Genomic DNA, 25,797 nt, shown 5'->3' with positions numbered 1-25,797 from the left:
TGACTTAAGGAAGCTGTTAGGGTTAGCGTTGGCGGGCGAGGGTCAGGTGGCCCCCGCCCATATGGATGTCAAGTCGGGGGTCTTATGCGTCAAACTGAATGATTCATACGCAGGGTCAGAAGTTGAAATAAGAAATGAGGTTTATGATTCCGCATGCGTCCACACGCTCGTACGTCTTTAGCCTTGGCGGAGGTCTTTTTTGCCGAGAGCTCTTCCTTTGCCTCGCGTCCCTCCTCAGCCTCTTCATCCTCAGACACTCTCATCCACAAGACACAGAGTCTATCTTCTCTCTTGACACCCCCCCAGCCTTAATTGGGAGTCAGGGAGAGCGGTGGAAATCGCATTAACGCGGGCCCTGTCTGGGTGTGCCATCCATCTTGTTTTTTATTACGCCGCGCCGGGGCTGCCCGGGCGCTGCCGTTCGATTTGTCACCGGCCTCGTTCGCTGATAACAGGCATTTGTCATCGCCTTGCCTCCCTGTTAATGTCATCATCTCCTCCCTGACAGCGGCAGCCCTCCACTGGGGAGCCCTGGCGACAAAGCACATCCGTCACGCGAATATTTCCACAGCTAAGGGGACCGCGCACTGCAATAAGCCACATTAAGGCACTTATGAAGGCTGCAGAGCGTGTGCATGTGTGTGTGTGTTTATGTGTGTGTGTGTGCACGTGCACTTCCTTAGCCACACGTGCAAAGAGCACACTCGTTAGTGCGGCATGAGCAGTGGAGGTGGGGGCAGACAGGGGAGAGGAAGAGGTAATTTGTTGCAATTAATTACGCAGCGAGTGTGGCTTTGTTGTGTGGGGGAGCGTTTTATCGGTTGGACCGCTTCCTTTGCCAGCCTGTGATGCTATTTGTTTGATTTATAGAGCAGGCCCGCCGGAGGCGGAGCCATGCTGCCAGTGCACGCTTGTCACATGTTCCATAATGCTGTGTTATACAGTCTGAGTGACAAGCGTCGCTTTGTCGGGTTGGTACTTTATTTATTTTATGTACGGCAATGCGCTTTGTGGACATCTCTCAGGACCTAAAAACCTTTTTATGAACATTTGTCATTCAACAACTCCAAGGTTAACCTTCAGTCCACCTTTTTTTTTCCCACTGCCGCTCCTTTTTCATTCATTCTTTCCATGACAGCATTCCGTAGCAGTAAAAGCGGAGATACTTAGAGGTACTGGACCATACCGCAAAAACAATTCAGATGAAATTAGATGATGTTTACAACACTGGCCTGCTTGACCCCCCCCCCCACCTCCTCGATATGACTTTCACTCCCCTCTGTGTAAGATGGACAAGCAAAGATGTGACACCGGTTCTCCTACTGGTGTTCGTTGCTGCCGCGGGACGCTGACAGATGGATCAGCCGGCCTGGAGGCAGAGCGAAGGAGTTCCTTCAGCGTTCTCCATGGCTCCCACTGTCACACGGCGGATTTGTTATCCAGGCTGCATTAACGATGACGCCCGGACTTAGACACGATGAGAGTCATCATCATGCATGTGCGATGTCGTACTCAAGCATGTCTGAATGGCTCTTTTCCATGCTGAGGATGGAGTCGTGTTTTTTTTTTAATTCACTGTGGGATAAAATGGTATGGCATGTTGTTTCTCATATATGATGAATACATCGCATGCTGTCTCACCCGCCTCCAACGCTTCTTGCAAGCTTGGCGTTGACGTTCTCTTCCAGTTTCAACCTTGGCAGTGAAAAAACTGGCAGGGAAGAAGTACATTTGAAACACTTCTGTGCTAGGACTACTTAGTTAAAAAACCATAGCATTTCAGTATGTGGAATCAAACTAGGGAATGGATTGAGTAAGGAAATCAAACAATGCACAACGATGAGCCAATTCAAGAAACAATACAAGCAGTTGATGTTTGCTAAATACAAGGATGAAGAGTCTTGAACCAGTCATGATGTGCTATATATATCACTATATTGACACGCACTATGGTACACATTATGGCATTGGATGCTCATATCACCGAGTACTTCGGAACATGACAAAAAATAAAAATAAAAATAAAAATAAAAATAAAAATAAAAATAAAAATAAAAATAAAAATAAAAATAAAAATAAAAATAAAAATAAAAATAAAAATAAAAATAAAAATAAAAATAAAAATAAAAATAAAAATAAAAATAAAAATAAAAATAAAAATAAAAATAAAAAAATACTTAAACTATATTAGGAAAGCAGGAAGTGAACAAATGTTTGCTAAATAAAAGGATGAATAGTCTTGAACCAGTCATGATGTGCTATATATATCACTATATTGACACTTACTATGGTACACATTATGGCATTGGATGCTCATACCACCGAGTACTTCGGAACGTGATAAAAAATAAAAATAAAAATAAAAATAAAAATAAAAATAAAAATAAAAATAAAAATAAAAATAAAAATAAAAATAAAAATAAAAATAAAAATAAAAATAAAAATAAAAATAAAAATAAAAATAAAAATAAAAATAAAAATAAAAATAAAAATAAAAATAAAAATAAAAATAAAAAAATACTTAAACTATATTAGGAAAGCAGGAAGTGAACAAATGTTTGCTAAATACAAGGATGAAGAGTCTTGAACCAGTCATGATGTGCTATATATATCACTATATTGACACTTACTATGGTACCCATTATGGCATTGGATGCTCATATCACCGAGTACTTCGGAACATGACAAAAAATAAAAATAAAAATAAAAATAAAAATAAAAATAAAAATAAAAATAAAAATAAAAATAAAAATAAAATAAAAATAAAAATAAAAATAAAAATAAAAATAAAAATAAAAATAAAAATAAAAATAAAAATAAAAATAAAATAAAAATAAAAATAAAAATAAAAATAAAAATAAAAATAAAAATAAAAATAAAAATAAAAATAAAAATAAAAATAAAAATAAAAATAAAAATAAAAATAAAAAAATACTTAAACTATATTAGGGAAGCAGGAAGTGAACAAATGTTTGCCAAATAAAAGGATGAAGAGTCTTGAACCAGTCATGATGTGCTATATATATCACTATATTGACACTTACTATGGTACCCATTATGTCATTGGATGCTCATATCACCTAGTACTTTGGTACGAGGTACATTATTTAAAAAAAAAAAAAAAAAACCCTTAAACTGTATTATGGAAAGCAGGAAGTGAACAAATGTAACAGTGACTGATTGTAAAAGTACCAGATGGAGGGGTAGGATTTAATGAGCTTTGCTTCTTCCTACTCCTTTTGGACATGTGGAACTGGGAACTGATTATGGGATGCACTCAATTGTAATCTGATGCATGTTCAAATGAAATAAAACCATTACCGTTACAAAAAAGACTCAAGAACCGCAATAAAAGTATATGCTCCGTATTGGGTTGACAAGGGATGCACTCATCACACAACAACTTAACACCTAAAAGGTATACAAAATAAATATACAAACATGTGGCAATGCAATAATGCCTTTCATAGGAGCAAAGCATTTAATTGGAGGACAAGCGACATAGAAAATGAATAGTGCTACAATGCTTTGTCTGTCCACCAGAGGGACCCAGAGTGAGGCTGACGTAATTGCAACGCCCCAATGAATGCATTGCTCAGACGCAATGCATTGTGGCCAAGCTGTAAAAGAGTTGTTTTTTTCTATTTTAAACTCATATTGGTACATTTGTATATTTCACAGGTACAAGTGTTAAGATGCTGTGTGATGAGTTGAATGTTATTTGTATATATTATATGTTATTTTTAACATATAATTTCCAATGGGTTGTTTTGAGTATACTGTGATGCGTATGATACCAATTTGCCCCACGAGTGCCAAGTTAAAGTACAGCAGTTGTTATGTTTTCAGACTTTTTTTGTGCGACCTTACTCTGAAGGTCATCAGCTTGTAACAACATGGATGATACTCTGGATCAGTGATTCCAAAGCTTGATGTTAGTTTAGATTGAAAATCCAATATATACTATCGATTAGCATTAGTCATTTTTCATGGTGATGAAAACGTTATTGGTGAAGCATGGGCATATATGGCATAAATATGCAAAAATTCTGGGCCAAAAAAGCATTAATTAATTAATTAACATTAATTCATTACAAAAGGTCCGACTCTAGCTAAACTAAACACTAACGGAATGAAGTATTCTCCATAAGAAATAATGTAAAGCCAATCAAAAAAAATTTTTTTTTCTAGTTTTAAAGGCAGAAAACAATCTGAAATGCATACAAATACATAAAAAAAATATCAATGAAAGGGATAAAGTCATTGTTGATTGACTGTTCCCAAAGAAGTTTATGGCAGCAAGATCAACACAGACACCACCTTCCTGTTTTGCTATGAGTTATTTCTTGAATTCATCAGTGTTTATCCCCTCAACTGTCAGGTTCCAGCTTTTCCTTCCTATTTTGTACTTCGCCCTAGCCTGTGTGTGTGTGTGTTTGTTTTTTTTTCTTTGCAGATGGTATTGCTCTGGCTGGAGGCGGGACAACTGGGCGCACCTGAGGCTGATTGCTTTTCTCTCTATTTAAACTGACTGCTTGCAGCTGTGAGGCAATGGTTCTTTGTTCGCTTCTCTGCTTCACAAATTGCTCGATGCTAGTGTGTTTTTCTTTGGCTGGGTCTAAATTCGGGGTCTACAGCCTGTTAGGGACATGATTGCGCCGCATGAAGGCTAGGCTACCCAAATGGAAAGTCTGCAAAGACTGTGTCCTTCTTCGGTACTGAATTAATTTTTAGCTGTTTACATAATCACGTTTGTTTCTTTACATCAGGGGTGCTCGCACTTTTTCAGCATGCGAGCTACTTTTAAAATGACCGAGTCAAAATGATCTACCCACTACAAAAATGCAAAACATCTATTTATTTTCAAATGTATTGAGGATTATTTGTACGTACAATGTATGTTGATGTACCTTACATAACCAAATGAGCCAATATTGCAAAACACACATAATTAACTATTAACATTTTTTGTAATTACCTGAGTTTACTTTGATGACTTGCACTGAATTGAACCAGCCAGGGATGCATAGTCCGGACAGTAGCTGCTGATAGCCAGCCTCAAGCACACTTCCAAATGTTTATCAGTCATGGATAATATCCGTATCATAATATCCGTATAATATTCCATATCCGTATGGAAGTGATATGTTTTTGCCTTTTTACTTGGTCCAGCTCCTTCACTCATTTTAGTGACCATAAACTTTAGCGAGGGCTTAAAATCTGACGCAATTCGCCGACTAGCTTAGCACTTTGCATCGCTGTTTACGCATGAGCGGTGACCTAAAGGTCAAAATTCAGTTGTCATCTGACTGGTTGTCCTGTATGTCAATCAAGTAACGGGGATGGATGATAGGCTGACATCGTAAGTTCTGCTGCACTTAGAGACGTCGTTTGATTTGATTGGTCGCCCGAAGGGCAACATTCAGTTGTCATCTGAATGGCTGCCCTGTATGTCAATCAAGTGACGGCATTGATGCTGGGATGATATTTTTTTAATGTCACGCCGCGATCGACCAGCGATCGACCAGTACCACCTCCGCGATCGACCGGTAGCTCGCGATCGACTTAATGAGCACCCCTGCTTTACATCATGTACACCAAAAAATGTCTGTGATTGAATGAGTTAATAACATAAGATGCTCGCCATAAATATGTCCAAAATTTTTTTTATGTTTACTGAAAAACATGCTAACCGGGGCGGATGCTAACCAAGGTTCCACTGTTATTTGAAGTAATCACTTCTGTTATATCCATTATTGCATGTGTTGACCACACCCTTACTTCCTGGAATGAGATTTGATCAAAACATCTTAAACACCACCAACTTTAAAGATTTAAGAACATTGTATTATTAAGCAATAATACCGCCTAATAAGGAAACGTCACTGGGATTAAAACAGTAAAAAAAAAGTGATAAAACATGAAGCATTTATGGTTTATGAATTGCTAATTTTATTGAATATCTCCCATTGACTCTGACCACACTGCGTTTTGAACGCTTACAACAGACATGTTGATAAATTAAAACTCAGCCATAAAATGACTACTACAGTAGCCACGATATCCAGCTCTCTTAAGTAAAAAGAGATATCATATCATAAAAATAGAAATGTGTCACCACTCCGTATGAACTATCTGGAAGGATCATGGGATGTGTTTGAAATATGTGAAAATAACGCCGGGGGAACAAATTCCTGCAAAATGGATCACGATGCTAGGAAACGGATTAAAATGCTTCGTATGCTCCATTAGAGACGCTTTGGTTCGTGACCTTTGTCTGACGTGCAGTACAGAACACGTTGATAGTAACACACGAGTCACATGTAGTGCGCATCGTCTCGGTGTCCATTGTGTACATCTCCAACCTCGTTCGCCGTTACATCAATCAATCCAGGGAGTGGATCCACCTCTTCTCCGCTTACTTTATTCAATAATGGCCCACAGTCCCGTAGCCGTTCATGAGCGCCATCTTCAGGTGCTCATCGGATGCCAGCTCCTCCTCAGGGATGTCGTTCTTGGAGGAAAACATCTTACTGATTTCCATGAAGGTTTTGTTCTTAGTCTCGGGAATGATGAAGATGGTGTAGATGGCCACGCCCAGGCAGATCGCACAGAAGATGAGGTAACAGTAAGGACCAGTGGCCAGCTGGAGTCGGAGGATAAAGGAGAATAGATGCTCAGTGAAAAAAAAAAAATGTCCGTTGATGTAAAACCTAATATCTAAATTACGATGAACATTTTATGTCGTCATCCAGTCCAAAGTTGGCGGGAATTTGTTGATGTAAGGTTGCAAAGTTTTATTGATGTATCCCCAAGCAGGTGCAATAATTAAAATAAACAATTAAAGTAAATACATTGAAAACTATTCTAAGTACCTACATCACATTTTATGTTATCCGGAAATATGCACCATTATATTATTCAAAAAGTAATTAGAAATCCCACACCCCAGATTGTTCCGTGAGTCATATCTAAGTGTTGTGCAACTCTGATTGTGCTATGTGAGTGTATGAAGAAGGTCTTTTACGAGACTGAACCTGTAGGTGAAATTATAATATGCACAACTGTTATGTTAGAGGCGGCACGGCGGACGAGTGGTTAGCGCGCAGACCTCACAGCTAGGAGACCAGGGTTCAATTCCACCCTCGGCCATCCCTGTGTGGAGTTTGCATGTTCTCCCCATGTTTGCATGCGTGGGTTTTCTCCGGGTACTCCGGTTTCCTCCCACATTCCAAAAACATGCTAGGTTAATCGGCGACTCGAAATTGTCCATAGGTATGAATGTGAGTGTGAATGGTTGTTTGTCTATATGTGCCCTGTGATTGGCTGGCCACCAGTCCAGGGTGTACTGAATGAATCATCAGTAAATGACGTGGAAAGTAAGCTCACGGTTCTTCCAGCTGTTTTTCAGACTTGTGATGTTCTTCGTTCTAGCATGTCCATAGCCTAACATATAGCGTACAGATCTCGGTTTTCACAGCTAATCTCAACTCCCAGTCCTCGGCGGACAAATTAAAAGTAGGACTTATGGCACTGACCTCCAGGAAGGGAAAGACGAAACCGATGGTGAAGTTGGACAACCAGTTGAGACAACCTCCCACGGTGTAGGCCGCCGGTCGGTGCGACTGCTTGAACAGCTCAGCAGTGATCAGGAAGGGAACACCGGCTGCGGAGGTCATGAGAAGTATCAATACGGTGATGCACCACTAGGCCCATTATGTATGGTAGACACCTGCACCATCTATTGCAGGGGTCTCAAACACACGGCCCGCGGGCCAAATGTGGCCCGCAGGACACTAGTTTGAGGCCAGCGCAAATTTGATATGGATGCTGTATGGTATCATGTACCCAGAAAAAATTATTACGTTTGATTCATGTTCATGTTAAAGGTTAAATAACTGTTAATAGTTATCCTCCCTATCCGTGTGGAAGTGGTAAGTTTTTGGCTATTTAAGTTTAAAGGAAATAACTTGAAGGCTACCGTTTAGGTCGCTAGCGCTCTAGTTTGCGAGTTAGCATGTGTCTCAAGACCCTGCAGTTGCGCAATATGTTGTAAATAAAAAAAACTATAGTCGTGTTTTGTCATGTCTACAGGGCTCTAATAATGCTTTGTTCATTTTAATCTGAAAAAAATAATTTGTCTACCCACCAACTATATGTGGTTTCTTAAGTTTTTATTATTTGCTGTTTTATTATTATTATTATATTTATTTATTACTGATTGATTTTCTTTATTCTTGATTTGTTTATTTATTTTTCATCTTATTTTGTGTAGAAAAATAAAAATTAAGATATTTGAGAACAGTGGAATGTTTTATCTGAACTTTTATTGTAGAAAATCGGAACCAAAGCACTGAAAAAGTTTGTATATTTTTCTGTTTTTAATAAATGCGTTTTGGTTTTTTTTGCCCAGTCCCTAGCTCCAGTGGCCCTCAGGTAAATTGAGTTTGAGACCCCTGATCTATTGGGATTCTAGCAAATATTCAAGGGACTCTGAAGTGTACCTAAAGGAGTATCCAGTGTGTGTACTACTATAAGTAGCGTAGGAGGGCTTCTTTTCAGTTTCATTATAACCAAAGTATACTATTATGTGTATTGTACTATACTTCACACTCCTTTTTTTTTAGTATTCTGACTGAATAGAGTTGGTAAAACACCAAACCACAAGAAGTAGATCCTTTCTTCAGGACTTGTGTCCAATTCATTTGCAGCAGAGTATTTGGTTTTAAACATCCAATTCTTCATTGTTAGAAGAGAAAGTGATGCAGGAGAAATATGCACGAGCGCCACGGTTAAGTATTACAAATGCCGTCCTCGTTATCTGCGCATGATAATTGCGCAGATGAAGGTTTAATATTGTCAAGCTAATAACCAGGCCATAATTTGTCAACATCTGCGGTATATATGGTGGGGGGGCGTCATGGTGCGTGCAAGCTTTAGTCTGAGGGAAGCTGCATTCATCACGGCGAGCTGATGAACAATGAGCCATTAAAGGTCTAATTGCGGCAACAGAAACCCTCGTCCGTGCACCAAAGTATAGATTTTTGCCGGCTTGACGAATGACGTTGTGTACGGCGGATTCTCCCCAATTCATCATCCTCACAGGCCCACTCAACATGGTTCCCAATGTTGTAAATGATTGCCTCTTAATTCACTTCACTCAACTCTTTGAGTGTACAAATGACTGTGGGAATGGATGTAGTGTGTCACTTAAGATTTGCTCATTTACAAGACTAATGAAATACAATATCTGTGTGTAGGCAGAAGGACAGAAAAGGTGTGGAAAGGGGGTGGGGACATGTTGCAGTTATGTGGGTGTCCAGGAGGCGGCAGTGTTACCTTACACAACACACAAGATCTTTTGGTCTAAGTTGGAAGGCTGGAACTTCCTGATTTTCATCATCATCTTATGGCTTAACACAGGTTGTTCCAACTTTTGGAAAAATGGCACTTTTTTGTATTTAAGAAAAAAATTTGGACATATTTGAAGACAAAGCTTTGCCATATTATTAATGAACGTTCAAATTTTTAAATTTTTTGCTGTTTATTTTTTTTATTTAATTTTATTTACTTTTTATTTTATTTTTATATTTATTTATTTATTATTTATATATATTTTTAAATTTTTTAAATTTTTTATTTCAACAATATGTTGCAGGTCAATAATGACTGCAAATGGCCTACATAGGACATAAATGTCATTTTTTATGCTGCTTATCCTCACTATGGGGGTATGCTGGAGCCTATCCCAGGCGGGGTACACCCCAGACTGGAATGCATGCGTGGGTTTTATCCGGGTACTCCGGTTTCCTCCCACAGTCCAAAAACATGCTAGGTTAATTAGCGACGCCAAATTGTCCGTAGGTATGAATGTGAGTGTGAATGGTTGTTTGTCTATATGTGCTCTGTGATTGGCTGGCAACCAGACAGCTGGGATAGGCTCCAGCACGCCTGTGACCCTTGTGAGGATAAGCGGTTGAAAATGAATGAATGAATAATTGTCTAGAATCTAAATTCCAAATATTCCAATGAGTGCCATTTAAAATACAGTAAACCTCGGATATATCGGACTCGGATATATCGGAAATTCGCTCACAACGGACAGATAAAAAAGAACCGATTTTTCTGTAATGCATTTCCAATAAAAATTCATTGCATATATCGGATTTTTTATAACGGATTTCGCCTATTTCGGACAAAATCTCCAGTCCCGTTCCAATGCATTTCCATGAAATTTCCCTCGCATATATCGGATGGCCGCATCGTGGCGCTCCGATTCGCCGAATCGTGACAGGCCGCTATACGACGTCATTTGCAGCGTTTGCAGCGTTGCCTGCGCGTCCAGGTACATTGGAAACATAGTCAAGGAAGTGCCTTTTTATAATGGATAAAATCCCATTTACACATATACCGGATATAAATCCGATATATGTGTAAAACGGACATTTTCTGGTATACGCATATAACGGATTTCGCTTATATCGGACAAAACCAGTGGGAACAATTGAATCCGATATATCTGAGGTTTACTGTATGTTCTTGTATGCGTATTTAAGACATAAATATGGAGCATTTTGTTTCCAATATCAAGAATATAGCAATAAACATTGTTATGTTGGTGTTTAATTAGGCTATACCCATTCACAAATTCCACAGTATGTTTATTTTTTTTAATTTTTCAATTTAATTAATTTGATCATGTACAATTTTCTTCAACTTCTGACCCAAAATATGGCAAAAATGATTAGACCGATTGATTGTTTCTTCAGTTTCTTGTTAATTTCTATGCCTAGCACAACTAAAGGTACCATTATTTGGACAAATGTAGCAATAACAACAAAAATAGCTCATACGAGTTAAAGTTTTTGGCAGTACAATGCTATAGCTATTGATGTAAGAACTTCATTTGGGTTATTATCAAGAAAGCCATGAAAGTTGCTGTATATATATATATTTATATCTGTCCAAACAAATGTACTTTAGGAGCACTAAGGCATTAAAATGGATCAATAAACTGAAGCAACATTTTTTTCCATGAGCGTATATGCAGGGCAAATATAGAGTGTTCAATATTAGTTCAATATTTACCTGGGCCAATGCAGAAGCCGGCAATAATTCCAACAACGCAGCCCACGCTGATGTAGCGCAGGAAGGCCAGTTGAGCCTGGGATTACAAAAATATATAAAATTGATTTAAAATGTTCATTATGTTAAAAATGAAAAATGATTTCAGGTAATACTTTACAATAGGGTACACCAAATGACAGTACCTTACTCATTAGTACCTCGTTCCTCAGTAACTACTCTAAATGTCTGTGCCTTAGTTCCATAGAAAACACATCTGAATCGGTAATCATTTATAAATACGTGATAATATAGGTCAAATGTACAGCATATATGTACCGCTCTTAGAAAGGCCATACTTTGATCATGTTATTTCGTCAAGTGTTGCGATTTCGCACCTTGCTCTGCGGTCCTTGAAAGCACCATAGATGCAAAAGTTAATTTCGCTACGACAGTCAGTCCGGCCTCAACACTTAAAATAAAAAATAAAATAATAGAAAGTGTCGTGTGGACTTCTCTAGCTTGCTAGCTTGTAGCACAAAAGTGTTAAACTGGTTTTGATTTGACTCGTTTCATATCGCAGTTAGGGCCACTTGTAGCTGAATATGCATGAATATGAATATAACCTCATGATATTATTACACATTGCATTTGATTGTTATATTGATGGATAATTTGCTTTGAAATGAGACGTGTAGTGAGATGGTCGAGGTGTCAAGCAGACATTTTGATAATAAAAAATGCTTGGAATATCTAGTTGCATGATGAGATAATATTAAAGTTTAGCAGCGCCGCATGTGGAAAAAAAATTCTGTCATAATGAAAGAAAAAACATTATTCCCAGGCCTTTGCGGGGGCCACATTAAATGATGTGGTGGGCCACATCTGGCCTCCAGGGCTTGAATTTGACTAAAGGCTATATACCGCAACGCGACTCCGATTCCAATAATCAATAATCTTACCTTTACATTTTATACGTTGAATGAGTTTAATACGTTTGTGAGTCATATTTCGGGCTTAAACATGGATTGTTTAGCGAGTGAACAATGGCGATTGAAGAAAAAAAGGTGACTCTAATCGCTTTTATTGCAAATGTTGATCTGAAATTTGGAGGATAACGTCAATGTCAAGCTAAAAGGAGAGTTTGGAAAGGGGAGGAGCGAGTCATGTGTCAAAACTAGATATTTTTCATCAGTTACTTGCCGATTTTTGCCATTTGCTGACGAAATTTGACTAAAGGCTATATTATACACGGCGACGCGACTTTGATTCCATTTGTTCATCAATAATCTTACACACACATTTTAATGAATTTAATAAGTTTGTGAGTCATATTTTGGGCTTAAACCTGTATTGTTTAGCGAGTGAACAATGGCAATTGAAGAAAAAAAGGTGACTCTAATCACTTTTATTGCAAATGTTGATCTGAAATTTGGAGGATAACGTCAATGTCAAGCTAAAAGGAGAGTTTGGAAAGGGGAGGAGCGAGTCATGTGTCAAAACTAGATATTTTTCATCAGTTACTTGCCGATTTTTGCCATTTGCTGACGAAATTTGACTAAAGGCTATATTATACACGGCGACGCGACTTTGATTCCATTTGTTCATCAATAATCTTACACAAACATTTTAATGAATTTAATATGTTTGTGAGTCATATTTCGGGCTTAAACCTGGATTGTTTAGCGAGTGAAAAATGGCGATTGAAGAAAAAAAGGTGACTCTAATCACTTTTATTGCAAATGTTGATCTGAAATTTGGAAGATAACGTCAATGTCAAGCTAAAAGGAGAGTTTGGAAAGGGGAGAAGCGAGTCATGTGTCAAAACTAGATATTTTTCATCAGTTACTTGCAGTTTTTTGCCATTTGCTGACGAAATTTGACTAAAGGCTATTATACACGGCGATGCGACTTTGATTCCATTTGTTCATCAATAATCTTATACAAACATTTTAATGAATTTAATATGTTTGTGAGTCATATTTCGGGCTTAAACCTGGATTGTTTAGCGAGTGAAAAATGGCGATTGAAGAAAAAAAGGTGACTCTAATCACTTTTATTGCAAATGTTGATCTGAAATTTGGAAGATAACGTCAATGTCAAGCTAAAAGGAGAGTTTGGAAAGGGGAGGAGCGAGTCATGATTCAAAACTAGATATTTTTCATCAGTTACTTGCAGTTTTTTGCCATTTGCTGACGAAATTTGACTAAAGGCTATATTATACACGGCGACGCGACTTTGATTCCATTTGTTCATCAATAATCTTACACAGACATTTTAATGAATTTAATACGTTTGTGAGTCATATTTCGGGCTTAAACCTGTATTGTTTAGTGAGTGAACAATGGCAATTGAAGAAAAAAAGTGACTTTAATCGCTTTTATTGCAAATGTTGATCTGAAATTGGAGGACAATGTCAATGTCAAGCTAAAAGTAGACTTTGGAAAGGGGAGGAGCGAATCATGTGTCAAAACTAGATATTTTTCATCAGTTACTTGCAATTTTTTGCCATTTGCTGCCGAAATTTGTGTCAAAATTAGATATTTTTTTATCAGTTATTTGCAGTCTTTGCGCCATTCGTGTGTGAATTCGTGTGTAAACTGCAAAAAATAAAACCACAAAGTAAAACAATATATTATAGGGAGAAGCAGCGCTGTTGTGTACCTGGAAGAGGACAGACATTGTGATGCCAGCACAGCAGAGAGCCATGAAAAGGTATCCGCCAATCATCAGTGGTCTCCTCCCCACGCGCTCAATAGTAAAGCACTGCAAAACAAGACACAACCTTCATCATCATCATCATCATCATCATCATCATGTCATCTATCTGTCAATAAGACATATCGCCATGACCGTGTGTACTTACGCCTATTGCTCCAGAGATGACCTCAATGGCTCCGGTCCCGACTGTTGTGTACTGAATATTTGGGTCGGGAATTCCAGCATTCCTGAATATATCATTTGTGTAGAACCAGATCTGAAAATGAAAATAACATCATATATAAAACAAATAAATATCATTATGCAGCTGGCTTTAAACTGCAAGCTGAGAAGTCCCTCATCATTTCTACGTGATTTATCATCGCAATCATTATCATCACATCATGCATCACACATACAGAGTATTTGAGACGCAGCGTTATCATCAGCGCGGACGTTCTGACAAGGGCTCCCTTTGAAATTAATTTGTGTGTCCTCATTAATCACGTTGCGCTGAAGCGACATCTATCTTTGCGGCAGTTTGGACGAGCTTGTGACTGCTTGTGCTTAAATGCCATCTTGTTGACAAAGTAACCGCGTGTGGGATTTTATCACCATCCAAGTTGTCATGCGTGCATGTATACATTTCAATGGAAGCGGAACATTTTGGGAAGATTTGAACCAAACCAAAAAAAACTTCAGTAACAGTAATGCCAAGAATAAGAACCAAAATGTTCCTCCAGTCAGCTCCGATGTAGACACTGATGTAACACCTTAAGGTGGAGTCGAACTTACACAGCCAGAGGGTGGCACCTTGAGGGTGCCCAGCAACTGCCTGCACCCACTCGGCTGAAACAAACTACAGCAAAAATGGGAAAATAGAACAAAAAGGCACCAAAGATATATTTTTAGGTATTTTTTACATACATTTAACATCACAAAGAGGTGATGATGCAACTCCACAAATAAAGAGCGCATGTTTGGTGCGATGTGCATTTTTTTAAGCGCTTAGCCTGCATCTTTCCTATTGAAATACATGCGACACAGGAAATGAAAAGGCATCTCCATGAGTTGTACAAAGGGAATTTTCGGAAATTTTAACGCATGCACACACACAGTTCAGTTGCAAATGTGAAAACTGTAACTAGTTCATGGTGTTATATTTGTAAAAAAAAAAACTTTTTTTCATGTAAAACAATTTTTTTTTTCTGTTTTTATGTTGTGGCATTCTTGTTTAGACATTTTGACTAAATATATATGGCTAAATTTGTGTCAAAGTGAAAGTTATGCTTGCGGGCAGCAATATTTTGCTGCAACTATGCTCTGCTGCTGATTACTAACCAACGGAATAAGGTAGAAACACATTTTTTGTTTCTGATAAATTATCAGAATTTAATCTTTCTTTTGGTACAGTAAACTTCGGATATATCGGATTCAATTGTTCCCACTGGTTTTGTCCGATATAAACAAAATCCGTTATATGCGTATACCGGAAAATGTCCGTTTTACGCATATATCGGATTTATATCCGGTATATGCGTAAATGGGATTTTATCCGTTATAAAAAGGCACTTCCTTGACTATGTTTCCAATGTACCTGGACGCGCAGGCAACGCTGCAAACGCTGCAAATGACGTCGTATAGCGGCCTGTCACGATTCGGCGAATCGGAGCGCCACGATGCGGCCATCCGATATATGCGAGGGAAATTTCATGGAAATGCATTGGAACGGGACTGGAGATTTTGTCCGAAATAGGCGAAATCCGTTATAAAAAATCCGATATATGCAATGAATTTTTATTGGAAATGCATTACAGAAAAATCGGTTCTTTTTTATCTGTCCGTTGTGAGCGAATTTCCGATATATCCGAGTCCGATATATCCGAGGTTTACTATATTTTAAATGGCACTCATTGGAATATTTGGAATTTAGATTCTAGACAATTATTCATTCATTCATTTTCAACCGCTTATCCTCACAAGGGTCACAGGCGTGCTGGAGCCGATCCCAGCTGTCTTTGGGCGAGAGGCGGGGTCCACCCTGGACTGGTTGCCAGCCAATCCCAGGGCACATATAGACAAACAACCATTCACACTCACATTCATACCTACAGACAATTTGGCGTTGCTAATTAACCTAGAATGTTTTTGGAATGTGGGAGGAAACCGGAGTACCCGGATAAAACCCACGCATGCATTCCAGTCCGGGGTGTACCCCGCCTGGGATAGGCTCCAGCATACCCCCATAGTGAGGATAAGCAGCATAAAAAATGACATTTATGTCCTATGTAGGCCATTTGCAGTCATTATTGACCTGCAACATATTGTTGAAATAAAAAATAAAAAAAATAAAAAAAATATATATAAATAATAAATAAATAAATATAAAAATAAAATCTGAATCGGAGAATCGGAGCGCCACGATGCGGCCATCTGATATATGCGAGGGAAATTTAATGGAAATGCATTGGAACGGGACTGGAGATTTTGTCCGAAATAGGCGAAATCCGTTACATGCAATGAATTTTTATTGGAAATGCATTACAGAAAAATTGGTTCTTTTTTATCTGTCCGTTGTGAGTGAATTTCCGATATATCCGAGTCCGATATATCCGAGGTTTACTGTATATACCATGTCTATATATCCCAAGAACACAATATTGAAAAAACAAGTCAAAATCATCAAAAATCGCTGGCACCGAGAGGGACGACTTTGTTTTGTATTCTGATTGCATTTTAATAAAAAGATACAAAAAAGAAATATGACTAATAGCACTTTTGCATAGCATTATCTTCGGTTAATTAACCAATCAATCAAATAAATGTGTGTGAATGGTTGTGTCATTCTCGTGACTGACAGGTGAGTCGACCGCTTATAGGCACCATCTAACTGAATATGATATGTAGAAAGATAAATGAAACATGTTCGTAATGAATTCTTCATGATGTACCGGTGTTGCAATCTGGAACCACTGGGACTGGAGGACCCAGCAGGGTGTCCTCCTGCTGGGACTTGCGACTAGCATGTGAGCCAGCATGCCTACAGCTTCTGACGGCACGGTGCAGCGAGTACAGGAGTGCGTTGCTTGTATGTACTCTAGATGGGTCAACTCTCCAATGTGTGCCAAGCACTGAGAGAAGAGACCTGAAGATAATGAGGCGTGGTTGTTTGCCCCCTGCTTAGTGGGACCGTGATGTATGGACGAGAAGGCATACAGATGGGAGGTGCACAGCAGGGAGCTGTCATAATAACTGCGCAGCCTTTGCACAAATACACCAGCGAGATGTTTACCACTCACCGCATCAATACCAGACAGCTGCATGCCGACGTTGACCACAATCACGGTGATGAGCTGCCAGCGAACGCAGCGGTCCATGAGGAGGCTGCACACAGATAGCGTCTGGATGGAGGACAAAGAGCGTTGTTCCTCTTGCATCTCCTCCACCTCCAACTGGAGGTTTCCTCTAGAACGGAACCACTTGAGGGCTGCAGGGAAGAGGACAGGTTGGACACATAAACCATGAGATGCACATTCAGTTGGGAACAGGAATTTTGTCCATGAAGGTAGATGATGCAGCACTTTATTTATTTACTTAAACTATATTAGGAAAGCAGGAAGTGAACAAATGTAACAGTGACTGATTGTAAAACTACCAGATGGAGGGGTAGGATTTAATAAGCTTTGCTTCTTCCTACTCCTTTTGGACATGTGGAACTGGGAACTGATTATGGGATGCATTCAATTGTAATCTAATGCATGTTCAAATGAAATACAGTAAACCTCGGATATATCGGATTCAATTGTTCCCACTGGTTTTGTGCGATATAAGCGAAATCCGTTATATGTGTATACCGGAAAATGTCTGTTTTACGCATATATGGGATTTATATCCGGTATATGCGTAAATGGGATTTTATCCGTTATAAAAAGGCACTTCCTTGACTATGTTTCCAATGTACCTGGACGCGCAGGCAACGCTGCAAACGCTGCAAATGACGTCGTATAGCGGCCTGTCACGATTCGGCGAATCGGAGCGCCACGATGCGGCCATCCGATATATGCGAGGGAAATTTCATGGAAATGCATTGGAACGGGACTGGAGATTTTGTCCAAAATAGGCGAAATCCGTTATAAAAAATCCGATATATGCAATGAATTTTTATTGGAAATGCATTACAGAAAAATCGGTTCTTTTTTATCTGTCCGTTGTGAGCGAATTTCCGATATATCCGAGTCCGATATATCCGAGGTTTACTGTAAAACCATTACCATTACCATTACCATAGCAGGAGGAGCTACAGTGGTGTGAAAAAGTGTTGGTCCCCTTCCTGATTTCTTATTTTGTCACACATAAATCATTTCACATCATCAAACATATTTAAATATTAGTCAATGACAATGTCAATTATTATGTCAATGACAATGCAATGATCCTAAACACACCGGCAAGTCCACCTCTGAATGACTGAATAAAAACAAAATGAAGACTTTGGAGTGGCGTAGTCTAAGTCCTGACCTGAATCCGATTGAGATACTGTGGAATGTCCTTAAAAAGGTAGTTCCAGCTGAAAACCCTCCAATGTGGCTGAATTACAACAATTCTTCAAAGATGAGTGGGCCAAAATGTCTCCAAAATTTCTCTTGTCATTGCAAACACTTGATTGTTAAAGTCTAAATGCTAAATTAAATGAAATAGTCCAATAGAAATACAAAATTGCTCATGTGATATGTAACCATAAAGCTTTTTTTCCAAACCTGCAATGGTGGCGTGAACGTTTCCTTTTTCGATCAACAGGTACCGTGGACTTTCCGGAAACCATGGTAAAAACATCAGCTGGACCAGGGTTGGAAATACGATAAGAGACATGAGCAGCGGCCAGTGCTCTTCCTATGAGGAGACACCAAGCACACATTTAGAACATGTAACACAATGAAAAGTAGTACCCATACAATAACTATACAACAGAGTCAACAATAAACATACTTTAACACAAACATCTTCATAGGTTTAACATCAAGATGTCTGCACCTTTCCCAACAGCTCTTGAAGCCCGAGGACCTGAGCGATGAAGACCCCGAGACAAATATGGATGCTGGGAATAAGACCCAGGAATCCTCGCAGATTCTTGGGGGCAATCTCTCCAAGGTACATTGGCACCACACTGAGACAGATTCCTGCTCATTGGAGAGAGATAGCTGACTTCCTGTATAGTGTGGACTACATCTTAACAAGGTAAATATGTTACAGATAACAAAAAACAACAAAGATACCAAAAACTAGGAATGATTTGGACTACTTTTTGGACTTACCGGAGTGCACTCCAACAATGAAGCGTCCAATGATGACCATAGATGGTTCCCTCCATGCTCTGCTGAGGCCTATGAGGGTTCCACCAAGGAACACCAACACGGTGGATTTCACCAGGGTCCCCTTCCTGTTCACACACACTTCTAATCACAATATGTTTGATATTTATTCGATGATTATGACACGAAGGCCATAACGAAACTAACCTTCCGTATTTGGTTACCAATTTTCCGACTAACAGTGCGCCGATCATTCCACCGATAGCAAAGATGGAGACAGTCAGCGAGTACAAGAGCGTCAGGTGCTTGTCATCTGGAATCCAGTTATATTCTTCCCTAAGCGTCTCGTTGTAGAAGGCTTTGATGTACTGATGGAGGGAAAGAAGAAAATGTTTGATATAAATGTTGGATTTATTATCACATCCTATTTCTAGGAGGTATTTTCTCATGCAAATGTATTACTCTTTTGAATTTTTTTTTCTTTTGAGAATTTATTTAACTTCACCAAAATCCGACTAGAACTGCGCTCACAGGACTAAGTGGTGGGTAAGTCATCGTTGATGCACTACACTGCCGATGGGGATGTGAAAAAAAAAACTATCCATTGAAGTATTATTGAGCAACGTGGTAGTGAATGAGTTAAGAAGTCCAACTGTCGCAATTCAACCATTGCAGATTAGGCTAACATTCAGGTTAGCATCCAATGGAGTCATTATCAATATCAGACCCTGACAGTTTTTTCACTTTGTTGTAGTTCAAGTTGTATGACAACACCATCAGCAGTGTAGTGCATCAACGTTGACTTACCATCCACTTGGTCCCGTGAGACTGGTTGTGGTCGGATTTCCGGTTAGTTGCTGGTTTGTCTTTTCAAAACAACATGCATTGAAAATACTAATACATCTACAGGAGTATATGGAACCCATACACAACAATGGAGAGCGGGAGAGGGACATAACACCCACTTTTTTTGGGCAACGGTGTTGTGATGCAAATATATTACTCTTTGCAAAGCCAAACTAACTCTACTAAGCGGACCTACGTTCCTTATCACCGAAATCGGAAATCTGGGTCCAAGTGAGGGGTAAGTCACTGTTGAGGCACAACATGATGGGGATGTGGTACAACTTAATGTAAAAAAAAAATCGTCAAAGTCATATAGTATATATCCACAGCAGCCTAAAACTGTCTCAAATGATTTGAGCGTTTTGACTTTGGGTGGAGAAACACGTAACTTGAAAGATGTTCAATGGGAAAAATGTGAAATTGTGGACAATGAACATGAACATACGGCATAATAACATATGATGCAGTAACTGTATCATTACAGATACATTACATTTTCTACCGCTTTTTCCTCACGAGGGTGGCGGGGGGTGCTGGAGCCTATCCCAGCTGTCTTCGAGCGAGAGGCGGGGTACACCCTGGACTGGTCGCCAGCCAATCACAAGGCACATATAGACAAACAACCATTCACACTCACATTCATACCTACGGACAATTTGGAGTCGCCAATTAACCTAGCAGGAAGTCCACTGCAGAAAAAGTGCAGAATCTGGAAGCTTTCTGTGCGGGTTATTGTGTGTAGCTGCTCTATAGGAGTCCACAACTCAATACAAAGCACCAAAAATGAGCATAACGGGTCCCCTTTAATGTCAGCTGACTGATGTCACATGACATCTACATAGTGACCTTTTATTACCGTATTTTCTGGCGTATAAGACGCATTTGAGTATAAGTCGCTTTTTTTTGCGGGTAATTTATTTTGCAAACTACTTGACCAAAACAGACATTACATCATCAGGGGTACACGCTGGACTGGTCGCCAGCCAATCACAGGGCACATATAGACAAACAACCATTCACACTCACATTCATACCTATGGACAATTTGGAGGAAACCGGAGTACCCGGAGAAAACCCACGCATGGCCGAGGGTGGAATTGAACCCTGGTCTCCTAGCTGTGAGGTCTGCGCGCTAACCACTAGATCGCCGTGCCGCAGATGGCGGTTGGATACAAATGTACCATGAAGCCCACATGCTTCAACGTGACGTGGAACAACTAATTCTTCTCATCTCCCTCTATTTCTGTCTCAAATCAAATCCAAAATCGAAGGAGTGATCAAGACACATGACGAAGGTGTCTCTCGATTTCACATGCAAACCCACATGACCCCCCCCCCAACCCCCCCATGACATTTAGATCCTCATAAGCCTTCTGTTTCAAATGTCAACAGGCAGTGTTGATTCATAGTATCTGAGTGTCAGAAGATGTGTGTAGACGCGTGACATTGACACAGACCTGCGCGGGAGAGTTGACCACAGCCAAGTTGAAGCCGTAGAGCATGGAACTGCCGAACGAGGACAGGAACGCCACCGCCAGCAGTGACTTTGTGAGGTGCTGGGGATGAAAACAAAAGTGACATTTTAAAACAATTCCTAAACAATGATGACACGCTGCTTTTTGGATGAAATTCAAAGCTTTATCACTTTTGTATTATAACAATACAATAATAATAACATGGAAAATGGCCATAGTAGTGTAATGCTACAGACTGATTTCCCACATTTCACAGAAATGTCCAGTGCTGGTCCCAAACCATATAGAAAAACAAATGTAAAAAAAAAAATAATAAGGAAAATTACTCGCACTTAAAAAAATACTCTTATTTAGCACCCAGGACAGGTGGGGCCGTGTGTCAAAAATAGAAGTCTCTATTGCCATATCAATTACTTTCCTTTTGTGGTGGTCCCGGAACGGAAAACAGGGATCTATAGTGTATATATAATCCTGAATGATAAATGAACATCATCTTCTTGGCTGGCATGCTAAATTCCAGCACACACACCCTAGATGACATCCATGTTAGGGAAGGTCAAGGGGGTCTGTCAGTGTAGGAAATTGGTCATTAGATACTAAGTAAGAGTTTTTGAGTAGACAGGAAGTGGTCTTACAATGCTTGCACAGATGCTTTAAAGAAACTTCATTTAGCAATGAAAAGCTTGCCGGAGAAAATTAGACGACATGTGAAAATAGCTGCTAGCGGACAATGCTTCCCAGTCAGCACTTAATTTGGGCTGATTAGAAGTCAGATGAGGATGTCTTCTTATTTTAGTCATTCATACATGTTGGTCATCGGATAGTACAAATACAAATACAGAGATAAAAATACAAAGTGTTTCTCTTGACAACTTTGAAGCATGGTTTCATTTTTAGACTTAACTTTTACTTTTACTTAACAGGGTGAACCCCTTTTTAGTGATGTGCGATACCACTGATTTTGTATTTGATCAAGCACTGACCAAAAATGTGCACATCACTAGCTGTGTTACATGTACTGTATGTTACCATAGTATCAATCCGCACATCACTAGCTGTGTTACATGTACTGTATGTTACCATAGTATCAATCCGCACATCACTAGCTGTGTTACATGTACTGTATGTTACCATAGTATCAATCCGCACATCACTTGCTGTGTTAAATGTACAGTATGTTACCATAGTGTCAATCCGCACATCACTAGCTGTGTTACATGTACTGTATGTTACCATAGTATCCATCCGCGCATCACTAGCTGTGTTACATGTACTGTATGTTACCATAGTATCAATCTGCGCATCACTAGCTGTGTTACATGTACAGTATGTTTCCATAGTATCAATCCGCGCATCACTAGCTGTGTTACATGTACTGTATGTTTCCATGGTATCAATCCGCACATCACTTGCTGTGTTACATGTACAGTATGTTACCATGGTATCAATCCGAGCATCACTAGCTGTTTACATGTACTGTATGTTACCATAGCATCAATCCGCACATAACTAAACGTGTTACATGTACTGTATGTTACCATAGTATCAATCCGCACATCACTAGCTGTGTTACATGTACTGTATGTTACCATAGTATCAATCCGCACATCACTAGCTGTGTTACATGGACTGTATGTTACCATAGTATCAATCCGTACATCACTAGCTTTGTTACATGTACTGTATGTTACCATAGTATCAATCCACACATCACTAGCTGTGTTACATGTACTGTATGTTACCATAGTATCAATCCGCGCATCACTAGCCGTGTTACATGTACAGTATGTTACCATAGTATCAATCCGCACAGCACTAGCTGTGTTACATGTACTATATGTTACCATAGTATCAATTTGCACATCACTTGCTGTGTTACATGTACAGTATGTTACCATAGTGTCAATCCACACATCACTAGCTGTGTTACATGTACTGTATGTTACCATAGCATCAATCCGCACATCACTAGCTGTGTTACATGTACTGTATGTTTCCATAGTATCAATCCGCACATCAAAAGCTGTGTTACATGTACTGTATGTTACCATAGTAACAATCCGCACATAACTAAACATGTTACATGTACTGTATGTTTCCATAGCATCAATCCGCACATCACTAGCTGTGTTACATGTACAGTATGTTTCCATAGTATCAATCCGCATATCACTAGCTGTTTACATGTACTGTATGTTACCATAGCATCAATCCGCACATAACTAAACGTGTTACATGTACAGTATGTTACCATAGTATCAATCCGCGCATCACCAGTTGTGTTACATGTACTCTACGTTACCATAGTATCAATCCGCACACCACTAGCTGTGTTACATGTACTGTAGATTACCATAGTATCAATCCGCACATCACTAGCTGTGTTACATGTACTGTATGTTACCATAGTATCAATCCGCACATCACTAGCTGTGTTACATGTACTGTACGTTACCATAGTATCAATCCGCATATCACTAGCTGTTTACATGTACTGTATGTTACCATAGCATCAATCCGCACATAACTAAACGTGTTACATGTACTGTATGTTACCATAGTATCAATCCGCACATCACTAGCTGTGTTACATGTACTGTATGTTACCATAGTATCAATCCGCACATCACTAGCTGTGTTACATGTACAGTATGTTTCCATAGTGTCAATCCGCACATCACTAGCTGTGTTACATGTACTGCATGTTACCATAGTATCAATCCGCACATCACTTGCTGTGTTACATGTACAGTATGTTACCATAGTATCAATCTGAGCATCACTAGCTGTGTTACATGTACTGTATGTTTCCAAAGTATCAATCCGCACAACACTAGCTGTGTTACATGTACTGTATGTTTCCATAGTATCAATCCACACATCACTAGCTGTGTTACATGTACTGTATGTTACCATAGTATCAATCCGCACATCACTAGCTGTGTTACATGTACTGTATGTTACCATAGTATCAATCCGCACATCACTAGCTGTGTTAGATGCACAGCATGTTTCCATAGTATCAATCCGCACACCACTAGCTGTGTTACATGTACTGTAGACTACCATAGTATCATTCCGCACATCACTAGCTGTGTTACATGTACTGTATGTTTCCATAGTATCGATCCGCACACCACTAGCTGTGTTACATGTACTGTATGTTACCATAGTATCAATCTGTGCATCACTAGCTGTGTTACATGTACAGTATGTTACCATAGTATCCATCCGCGCATCACTAGCTGTGTTACATGTACAGTATGTTACCATAGCATCAATCCGCACATCACTAGCTGTGTTACATGTACAGTATGTTACCATAGTATCAATCTGTGCATCACTAGCTGTGTTACATGTACTGTATGTTACCATAGTATCCAACCGCGCATCACTAGCTGTGTTACATGTACAGTATGTTACCATAGTATCAATCCGCATATCACTAGCTTTGTTACATGTACTGTACGTTACCATAGTATCAATCCGCACATCACTAGCTGTGTTACATGTACTGTATGTTACCATAGTATTAATTCCCACATCATTAGCTGTGTTACATGTACAGTATGTTTCCATAGCATCAATCCACACATCACTAGCTGTGTTACATGTACAGTACGTTACCATAGTATCAATCCGCACATAACTAGCTGTGTTACATGTACTGTACGTTACCATAGTATCAATCTGCACATCACTAGCTGTGTTACATGTACAGTATGTTACCATACCTCGGCTCATAGTATCAATCCACACATCACTAGCTGTGTTACATGTACTGTATGTTACCATAGTATCAATCCGCACATCACTAGCTGTGTTACATGTACTGTATGTTACCATAGTATCAATCCGCACATCACTAGCTGTGTTACATGTACTGTATGTTTCCATAGTATCAATCCGCACATCACTAGCTGTGTTACATGTACAGTATGTTACCATAGTATCAATCCGCACATCACTAGCTGTGTTTTACAATGCATGGGGTGTCCTCGTTTTTTCACACGACTGTAATACTACTGTAATACTACTTCTCCACAGAATGACAGTAGCCACGGTCTGTTTAGCTATCTGAAATATGTCTTAGAATAGCTAAACAGAAATGCTGTACGTCAGGATTTTCAACTATTATTATTATCATCACTGTTACAAGCAGTACTTTATTTCTTACCGAGCTAGGTTTTGCATCGTTCCACAGCAACAGTTCCTCCGCCATCGAGGTGGTGAAAAGTATGAAAAGTAAGTCCCTCGGTGTGAAAATGAGAGAAGTCTCGTGTAAAACGTTATAAAGACCCACACTGCATGCTAAATTGTATTCTCCACGCCGCGGTGACACGGACTGAAGGCGTGTTGAGGGCTGGAATAAAGACAACTTGTCAAACTCCAAACTCCGCGCG

The 25,797-nt window shown here is 39.3% G+C and overlaps 1 protein-coding gene across 1 annotated transcript; it reads right to left on the bottom strand.

Moving 5' to 3' along the window:
• Window positions 1-5,941: 5,941 nt before the first annotated feature.
• On the bottom strand, window positions 5,942-25,797 carry slc2a15b (solute carrier family 2 member 15b). The gene is made up of 12 exons (XM_058074511.1): window positions 25,572-25,797; window positions 21,377-21,475; window positions 19,281-19,441; window positions 19,077-19,201; window positions 18,796-18,941; window positions 18,522-18,654; window positions 17,064-17,251; window positions 13,931-14,041; window positions 13,729-13,830; window positions 11,089-11,164; window positions 7,539-7,666; window positions 5,942-6,646 (listed from the first exon to the last, which is right to left on the bottom strand). The coding sequence occupies exons 1-12, from the start codon at window positions 25,614-25,616 to the stop codon at window positions 6,428-6,430; spliced, it is 1,533 nt and encodes a 510-aa protein (XP_057930494.1). The 5' UTR covers window positions 25,617-25,797; the 3' UTR covers window positions 5,942-6,427.

Source organism: Doryrhamphus excisus, chromosome 1 (genome assembly GCF_030265055.1).
Source record: "Doryrhamphus excisus isolate RoL2022-K1 chromosome 1, RoL_Dexc_1.0, whole genome shotgun sequence".
NCBI classification, from domain to species: domain Eukaryota; kingdom Metazoa; phylum Chordata; class Actinopteri; order Syngnathiformes; family Syngnathidae; genus Doryrhamphus; species Doryrhamphus excisus.
The sequence above is the reverse complement of the archived record's forward strand: the minus strand, read 5'-3'. Positions and strand labels throughout refer to the sequence as shown.